This window comes from Mus caroli, chromosome X, assembly GCF_900094665.2.
Source record: "Mus caroli chromosome X, CAROLI_EIJ_v1.1, whole genome shotgun sequence".
NCBI lineage: Eukaryota > Metazoa > Chordata > Mammalia > Rodentia > Muridae > Mus > Mus caroli.
The window spans coordinates 97,599,699-97,609,770 of record NC_034589.1 but is presented as its reverse complement, the minus strand read 5'-3'; the positions used below and the strand labels follow the sequence as shown (position 1 = coordinate 97,609,770).

The following is a 10,072-nucleotide window of genomic DNA, read 5'->3' as shown; positions in this document are numbered from 1 at the left end:
TCAAGTGCTGGGATGAGAGGTATATACCACCGCACCTAGCAGGATTACATGTTTTAGCCTGTATTCAAATCTATTTTTGATAGATTTTACTCATTAAATAATTTATTCACTCCAAGCTAAATACCAGCCAAAAAAAAAAAAAAAAAAAAAAAAAGCAAAAAGCAGCCAGGGATGTGAGTCCAAAACTGAGAGTGAATCCCTACATAAGTTTTTTGATAAGCTTGCACCTCAGTGAATTTTGCTAGGCAACAGCTGTTCTTACTGCCATATGTTATATAGTTTGTGTCTGAGGTAACAGAAATGAAGGGTATAGAACATTTTCAGCTGAGCACAGGAGCTCAGACTTTTCAAAGATATAAATGATCTCCAAACTCCCGAGATACTTTAGGTTGGCCACAAAGCAAAAGAAAATGAATGGTGGCCTCTGCACCCCAACTGACAGAAATCCAGGCTGAGAAGCTAAAAGGCACAATTGACAGACAGCAAGCACAAGGGGTAAAAATCCAAAGAATGCAATTAAAACAGCTTCATACTTACATACTCCATCATATTGCTAGTTTCACATTTCCTTTTAGTCAGTTTCCAGTGCAGAGCAAGCTAAAAAGGCAAGAGTTTTGGTTAAGAATTCTATCTTTGGCTAATTATATTTGAATATGTCACTAAAAGTACAATCTAGGCTGCTTGAGATAAAACAGTACCTCACAACCGTTATCAAGAAGACATACTAATGGGCTGGAGAGATGGTTCAGTGGTTAAGTACACTGACTGCTCTTCTGAAAGTCCTGAGGTCAAATCCCAGCAACCACATGGTGGCTCACAGCCATCTTTAATGGGATCCAATGTAATGAGGTCTGACTCTGAAGAGAGCTATGGTGTACTTAGATATAATAATAAATAAATCATAAAAATAAAAACTAAAAAACAATAAAAGTAAAAATTCTTTTTAAACAAAGAAGGCATACTAGTAACCGAGGAATAGTCCATTAGTCGATTCCTTTGTGGACTTAGTACTTACTTTCTCAATTTGATAATGCAAACATATGAACGGAACACTTACTTGCCTACGTCTTACCTTGTGGTATAATCTGTTATTTTCCCATTCTAGTAACTTCTGAATCGATCTTCTGGTCTAAGAAAAAGGATCAAGATTCTGTGATAAGAGGAGCTGAAGAACGTTATAAGCTACATGTGTCTGTGTTTTTCCGTTTTCTTGTAAGGTACAATTAATTTCTTCTCTGGCTTTTCTATTAAAAACCAGAGAAAAGGCAATATATTTGAAAGAAATTGTCAAAAGCAAAATAACTCTTTGGGTGGTTACTATATAGATAGAAAAGGAGTTCTACCTATCCATCCATCTATCCCATCAATGAAACTTTAATTTATGCTTTTCCAAATGAAGGACACAAATAAACGGTATGTGGCTATCCACTGGACTGCTGTGAAAGTTGACCCACAGTGCTAACACAGAACAGCAGCAGTTGTAGACCCAGTACAGTTGTTCATAAACCTTTCTCACAACTACTTGTTCAATACAGATACAGATACAGATACAGATACAGATACAGATACAGATACAGGCTGAGTTCCTCCAGGCAAACCCTTTTAAGATGCAAGTATTTTGTAGGGAGTTAGAAAAGTAGAGCTTTTAAAACCGTTCTAAGATTACCAGGAATTTTTTTTTCTTATTAGAAATTTTAATAAGTTTCTGATTAAAAATAAAGAAAAGCCAGATGTAGCACACATCTGTAACCCCACCTTTGGGGAGGTGAATCCCTGTGAGTTCTGGGCCAGTCAGGAGTCACAGCCACACTGTGAGATCCTGCTTCAATATAAATAAAAAGGATGGAAGACAGGAAGGAAGGACTCAATTGTAAAACAATTAAAAAGAAAAATCAGTAGAAAGGTGAAAGACCTGTATTTGGTTAGGCTGTCCACGCTGTTTCAATGCAATAGAGAAAGAATATCCTAAAGTTTGTATGGAATCAACCCCCCCCCACACACACACACATACACATCACCCTCCACCCCTACCCCCACCCCACCCCCCAACACGACCCAAAGAACCAAAAGAATCTTGAGAAAGAATGAAGGTAGAGATATTACATATCCTGGTATGAAACTATACTTGAAAGGATAATCAAAACAGTGTGACACTAGTATAAAAGGCAGGTATATGGGGCTGGAGAGATGGCTCAGCAGTTAAGAGCACTGACTGCTCTTCCAGAGAACCTGGGTTCAATCCACATGGTGGCTCACAACCATCTGTAATGGGATCTGATGCCCTCTTCTGGTATGTAGGAATACAAGCCAACACAGTGCCCATAATATACAAAATACTGAAAGAAATAAAATTTATATATGCTAAAGAAGGATAGATGTGGTGTCCTACACAATATTAAAATAAGACAGCACCTACTACTTATTCAGAAGACTGGGGTTCAGTTTTTAGCACCCATATTGGGAGGCTTACAACCATTTGTAATTCCTTTTCTGGGCTTCATGAGTGCTAACACACATGTATACACACACACACATACACACACACACACACACACACACACACACACACACACACACACACGTAGCTGGATATATAAAGAGTGAAGTTGGCCCTAGCTTACATCAGAAAAAAATTAACTCAGAATGAATTAAAGGTTTAAATATCAGCCCACAACCCATAAAAATTCTTTTAAAAATATCATCTATCTATCTATCTATCTATCTATCTATCTATCCATCTATCTATCTATCTATCTGATATGGGATTAATTTCCAAAACACATAAAGAAAGCAACAAACGACAAAAACAGCAAGGAACCAGTCCTACAGTGGAGGAGGAAAAAGGTCCTAGGCCTTTGTCTTAAGCTGCTCTAGGCTTTTGTTTCAGGACAAGAGGATGAGGAAGGAACCAGTCATTTTGGAAGTTTGGCGCCTTAATTACCTAGTCCTGGCCCCTCTCCCTATCTGTCTGTCTATCAGGGAATCTGTCTAATTCCGGGTCCTCAATACAATGATATATAAATTTGTAGGACACTCTGAAGCCATCTTTTTCATGGTCAGACAGTGTTTGCTGAGACCAGCAGAATCCCGGATGTGAGGAAGTGGGGGGAAGGGTGAGATATGCATTTAGTAGGGCAAGGTAGCACCTTTAATCCCGCCACTCCAGCGGGAGGCAGAGGCAGGGAGGATCTATATAGCGAGTTCCAAGACAGCCAAGTCTACATAATGAGAACCTGTCTCAAAATAAGTAATAAAGAAATGTGCATAAATATCTTTCCACCAGGCAAGGATGGTATACACCTTTAATCCCAGAACCTGAAGGCAGAGGCAGGAATTTGAGGCCAGCCTGGTCTACATACTGAATTCCAGGACATCCAGGAATACACAGAAAAACCTTGTTTGGAAAAAAACAAAACAACAAAACCCAAAACATTTTAACTTTCCTCAGTGTTTGGTTTTGTTTTGCTTGTGATCACTTCAGTTGTTCTGACACAAGGTGGTGCTCTAAGTCCAGGTGTCCACTACAGTCTTGCAGTTCTCAACTTGTTAGTTCCGACCCCCAACCCTAGATAGCCTGCATATTAGATATTTACATTGCAATTCCCAATAATGCCGAAATTACAGTTCTGAAGTAGCAACAAAAGTAATTTTATGGTTGGAGGTCCTATCATTTAGGAAGGTGGAGAACCACTGATCTAGAGCTTTATAAAGCAGGAGACTGGTAAGGGAGGAAGGTGGCATGTTTGGCAACTTGATTAATTAAGGGTGAGTGCAGCCCTCCACGGTGGCTCACTAATAAATAATGAAGCCCTACTAAAACCACATTACTCATCAAACTAGATTTGCATTTATACACATGCACTGAAAAGGACAGAGGGATTTTGCCCTCTGTGATTTTTCAGGTGCTGTCCAACATTTTTGTTTTGTTTGTTTGTTTTTTTTTTTTTTGGTTTTTTTTTGGGGGGGGGGAGACAGCTGTTTCTCTCACTGGTCTGAAACTCACCAAGTGGGCTAGGCAGCTCCTGTCTTTAATCCCAGCACAGGAGATGCAGAGGGAGGTGGATCTTTGTGAGTTCAAGGCCAGCCTGGTATACAGATCAAGTTCCAGGACAACAAGGGGCTGCTTAGTAAGGCCTTTCTTGTCTTGGGGAAGGGAGAAGAGAAAAGATTCATGAAGCTAAGGCTTTAATAACAGAGTAAGAAGGGAGCAGATACAAGTTAATAAGTACTAACAAAAGTGATAGAGGGGCTAGCAGTTGTCATCTCATGGACTAGGAAAGGAATATTCTTTTTTTTATTAGATATTTTCTTCATTTACATTTCAAATGCTATCCCAAAAGTCCCCTATACCCCCCCTCCCCCCCACCCTGCTGCCCAACCACCCACTCCTGCTTCCTGGCCCTGGCATTCCCTGTACTGGGGCATATAATATTTGAAAGACCAAGGGCCTCTCTTCCCATTGATGGCTGACTAGGCCATCCTCTGCTACATATGCAACTAGAGACACAGCTCTGGGGGTTACTGGTTAGTTTATATTGTTGTTCCTCCTATAGGGTTGCAGACCCCTTTAGCTCCTTGGGTACTTTCTCTAGCTCCTCTTTTTTTTTTTTTGGTTTTTTGAGACAGGGTTTCTTTGTATAGCCCTGGCTGTCCTGGAACTCACTCTGTAGACCAGGCTGGCCTTGAACTCACAGATCCACCTGCCTCTGCCTCCCGAGTGCTGGGATCAAAGGCGTGCACCACCATGCCCGGCTTCTAGCTCCTCTTTTTTTTCAAAGATGTATTTATTTTATGGATGTGAGTACACTGTAGCTGTACAAATGGTTGTGAGCCTTCATGTGGTTGTTGGGAATTGAATTTTTAGGACCTCTGCTCGCTCAGTTCCTGCTAGCTCTGGCCTAAAGATTTATTTATTATTATACATAAGTTTACTGTAGCTGATTTCAGATGCACCAGCAGAGAGCATCAGATCTCATTATGGGTGATTATGAGCTACCATGTGGTTGCTGGGATTTGAACTCAGGATCTTCGGAAGAGCAGTCAGTGCTCTTACCTGCTGAGCCATTTCGCCAGTCCAGGAAAGGAATATTCTTAATAACTTTTTTTTTTGCCTGTGAATTGATCATTAGCATGAGATAGAATAATTATTTGAAGGAGACAAAACTCATTCAAGGAGAAGAAGCAATCTGAATGAGTCTATAGCAAACAAATTAAATCACGGGCTAGAGAGAAGCTTAGCGGCTAACATTTTCTACTCTTTTTTTTTTTTTTTAGACAGGGCCTCACTATGCAGCCCTAACTGTCCTTTTATAGGGCAATTATTTCCACAGTACTTAAATCAAATAAAGATAATATACACAAATATACCTGTAGGACAGTGGTGGTGCATGCCTGTAATCCCAGCACTCAGGAGGCAGAGGCAGGTGGATATCTATGAGTTTGATGCCATCCTGGTCCAAGTTAGCCAGGACTACACAGAGAAACCCTGTTTCAAATAACAAAACAAAATAACAACAAAAATCAATCAACCAACCAACCAAGTGGGATTTGAAAATCAATCAGATTAGCAACTTTAAAGAAGAAAAACTGTGCAATCATACCAATGTATTCAGGAAAGGCTTTTGATACAAAGAAACACATGCATGATGAAAAACCGTGAGTGAACTCAAAGTAGGAAGGAACTTCTTCAACTTGATAAATAATATACAAAAAGCATACAGCTAAATTTACAGCTAAGATTACTCATGTGACAGCTGAGGGCCATAGCCAATATTCCTATTAAAAATCACAGTGACTGGCAGAACTAATGTCATATGACACAAAAGAAAAGACAGAAAGAATGGGGCGTGTATTTGGCTGTTCACCGTCATGTAACAGTTTACCATAGAGCAGGTAACTTATGAAAAGCAGATTTTACTCCTCAGTTATGCTGGCTAGAACAGTAGTAAAAGAAAAATAACTAAATCTGAGCGTAGAGGGCAGGAGAGATGGTTCAGCGGTTAAGAGCACTGGCTGCTTGCTCTTCCAGAGGTCCTGAGTTCAATTCCTAGCATCCACATGGTAGCTCACAACCATCTGTAATTGGATCTGGTGCCCTCTTCTGGTGTGTCTGAAGACAGAATACTCAAATACATACAAATAAATAAATATTTTAAAAAGTGGGGATAGCTGCGCATGGTGGCACATGCTTTTAATCCCAGTATTTGGGAGGCAGAGATAGGTGAATTTCTGTGAGTTAGAGAACAGCCTGGTCTACAAAGTGAGACAATATCTCAAAAACAAAACAAAAACAAAAGCCCAAATAGCAACCCCCAAACCAACAGCAAAACAAACAACAAAAAACTCCAAACAAACAGGGTAGAGACATGAGTAGAAACCTCTACAAAGAAGATACACAAATGGCAAATAAGCTTGTGTGCCTGTGTGCATGTGCACATGCACACGTGCGTGGGCGCGCGCACACACAAACACACACACACACACACACATCTGTCCAATATCATAAGACTTTGTAGAACTGGAAATTAAACCAACAGTGAAATACTACTGAACATGTTTTAGAATGCTCAAGATCTAAAATATTGGCAACACCAAATGCTGGGGATGACCTTCACAGAAATCCTACTCACTTATGCTAGGAATGTGGAATGGTATTGACACCGTAGCAGTTTAACAATTTCCTTCAAAGCTTCCTGATCAGCCATGGTGCTTTTTAAAGAGGTTGTGAAACATCTGGGGAAGAAGGCATGGCTTGTGGGGGATGGGTCGCTGAAGTAGTCCTTTGAAAGGTTTTAGCCAGGCCACACTTCTGACTGGAGTTCTCTGCTTTCTGATTAGCCATGACTTGGATGAGCTGCAAATTCTTGATGCCACAGACATAATCGTAGCCTGTCTCGATGGACTATATTCTTGAAATCATGAACCAAGCTAAGGCCTTTGTTCCCTACATTGCATTTGTCAGATATTCTACCACAGAACGTGAAAAGCGAACAAGACAATACTTCACTACAAAAATCAGTTCTGGATTAAATATGGAGACATACTGCTTTGCTACTACTGTAATAAAACACCATGATCAAGGCAACTTGAGGAGCTTATTTGGGCTTACAGTTCCAGAGGATTAGACTCTGAGATGGCAAAAGGAAGGTGTGGTGGCAAGGACAGGATGCTGAGGGCTGACTTGAGGGCTAAGCACGACACAGAGAACTGGGAATGAAAGCTTGAAGCCTACCTCCTGCTGACATACTTCCTTTAGCAAAGCCTGGTCTCTAAAACCTGTCCAAACAGTCTCACCACATGGGGTCCAAGTATTCCAACATCTGGCCTTATCCGGGGATATTATAATTTCAAACCACACTAGGAAAAAACAGGAATGGGAGTGGGCAATGAAAGAATGCCAGATTAAAAAAATAGCAAAGTAGAAAAAAACAATCAAATCTTTCCATCTTATGAGCTGAATCTGTTCTCTGAAAAAAAAAAAAAAATCCATGTTGAAATCCTGACCCTCAGTACCTTGGAAAGTAAAAGAATGGAAGGAGATAGTTCAGTACAAATGAGGTCTTACGGGTGTACTGTGCCTTGTTGTTGGACACAGGGTTTCAGGCTATCATGGCACTTGCTAGGTAGTTGAGGTTAGCATTTATGTCCTGATTTTTCTGCCTCTACCTCCTCACTGCTGTGATCACAGGCATGAGGGGTATGATTGGTATTTTTATAGGAAGAGAGGATTAAGAATCAGACATGCACAGAGAGACTTGTGAACATATAGGAACAAGACTGTAAATTAACTGTCCAGAAAGACTCAGAAAATCGATCCTATTAGAGACTATTTATTTTGTCGGTTTTTTTTTTTTTTTTTTTTTTTTAGCAAAGGATAGGGTTTTACTCACTATGCACTCCTAGTGTGACATACTTCTTCTGCATGTGGATCCAGATGGAGAACTCTCAGCTCCTTCTCCAGCACCATGTCTGCCTGCACACTACCATCTTTCCTGCCATGAGGATAATGGACTAAACCTCTGGACTTGTAAGCCAGCCCCAATTAAATGTTTTCTTTTAGAGGAAGTCATGGTGTCTGTTCACAGCAATAGCAACCCTAACTAAGACAGGACTCCTAGCTTCCAGAACTGGGAGGAAATACATTTTAGCTGGTCAAGTCACCTAATCTGTGCTGCATTGTTACCAAACCATCAGGAAACTAATACATTGTTATTAGTCATCTTAAAAGTCAATAGATTAAACTCTCATTTAAAATGTAGATATTTTCAGACTGGATTAAGACCATGACCCATCTATTATATTGTACATGGCACTAAGTTCAGAACTAGGGATACAAATAGATTGAAAACAAAAGGACAAGAGCTGGCTAGGTGGCTCAGCAGTTAAGAGCACTTGTTGCTCTTGCAGAAGACCTGGGTTCAGTTCCCAGCCAGCACCCACAGGGCAGCTCATAACTGTCTATAACTCCAGTTACAGGAGACCCAATGACTTCTTTTATCCCCTGATAGTACCAGATATGCATGTGGTATACATACAACCAGGTAAAATACTCATGAACATAAAATAAAATAAACCTAAAAAAATTAAAAAGAAAAGGACACAAAAAGATATTTCATGACATATTAACCAAAAAGAGACTCTGGCAGCTATGCTAATTAATATAGGACACAACAGACTTTGAATAAAAAGAAAAAAACATTAAAATGAAAATGACAGACTCCACACACACACACATACACACACACAAGTTAATCTGTTCAGGCAGAATAACAAAAATGGCATACCCTGTTTTGTGGTTCCTTTTTAAATAATAGCCACTGAGTCAGATGTGGTGGCCCTAGCACATGGAAGGCAGAGGCAAGTAGATATCTGTGAGCTTGAGGCCGGCCTGGTTTACATAGCAAGTTCCAGGACAGCCAGGGCTGTTAACACAGAAACATCCTGACTCAAAAAACAAAAACCAAAANTTCCAGGACAGCCAGGGCTGTTAACACAGAAACATCCTGACTCAAAAAAAAAAAACCAAAAAAAAAAAAAAAAAAAAAAAAAAAAAAAAAAAAAAAAAAAAAAGAAAGACAGACAAATAGGAACAAAATCAAACACCAAAAGGTCTTGTATTGGAAAATACTGGCAAGTACAGAAGACTCCAATGACTAAGTGGAAACTTTACTATCAACCTTTGGAATGAAGAGCATGGCAGCATACCAAGAGGAATGATATGTACAGCAATTAGATAACCTAGACAAAGGGAACAAAGTTCTGGAACTGACTCAAATACAAAATCGGAATAAACCCCAATACATCTGACTAAGCCAAGTCAAGAGAGGGCATGCAAATCAATCCCTTGCCAACACAGGAAATCCGTGGCTTTACTAGTACATTCTCCCAAACATATGAAAACCTTTCCTGAAATATGATAAAGAGAACAGAGCACTTCTTAGCTTTCTAAAGGGAAGGGAAATGGAGACTGACGGCTTACTGGCTATGGGGATTTTCCTTGGGGATAAATAAAAAAGGTCTGGAATTGTATACTGGCGATGGCCCCATGGCAGTGTAAGTGTATTTAACGCTATTAAGTCATAGACTTGAAAGTGGCTTCACAGGTAATTTTTGTATGTATTTCTACACAATAAGAGCCATTCTTGGTTTCTAAAGCAGCCATGAAGTAATGTATACTGTATGAATGCACAGTATACATTGTCCCAGGAGGAAACGAGAGGGAAAAATATATCACACTTGGTTGAGATTGAGAGCAGGGTCTGGGGAGAAATCCAAAGTCACTCTAAACGGTCTCAAACTTTTCTTTTAAAGGTGATGGACATTTTCTAAACTTACACTGTAGGAATGGTCACACAAGTACTATTTGTAAATATGCCAAAACTACATGATTCCTCCTTAAAAAAAAATCTCTCTCTCTCTCTCTCTCTCTCTCTCTCTGACCCCATCTTATCATCAGCCTGGGTAACTTAATAGGATCCTGTACTAAAGTAAAAACAAGGGTTAGGGCTATAGCTCAATGGCAGAGTACTTGCCTGCCATGTACATACAATACTCTAGGTTAAGAAAAAAAAGT

General features: G+C 39.8%; 1 protein-coding gene across 1 annotated transcript in view; it reads right to left on the bottom strand.

The window, feature by feature from the left end:
- Chic1 (cysteine rich hydrophobic domain 1) overlaps positions 1-10,072 on the bottom strand; it is a 34,101-nt gene that overhangs the window by 4,649 nt on the left and 19,380 nt on the right. The window contains exons 4-5 of the mRNA XM_021153826.2: positions 1,073-1,129; positions 538-597 (exon numbers count right to left, since the gene is read on the bottom strand). Of these exons, the coding sequence (XP_021009485.1) occupies positions 538-597; positions 1,073-1,129 (117 nt within the window). The remainder of the gene's footprint in view (positions 1-537; positions 598-1,072; positions 1,130-10,072) is intronic.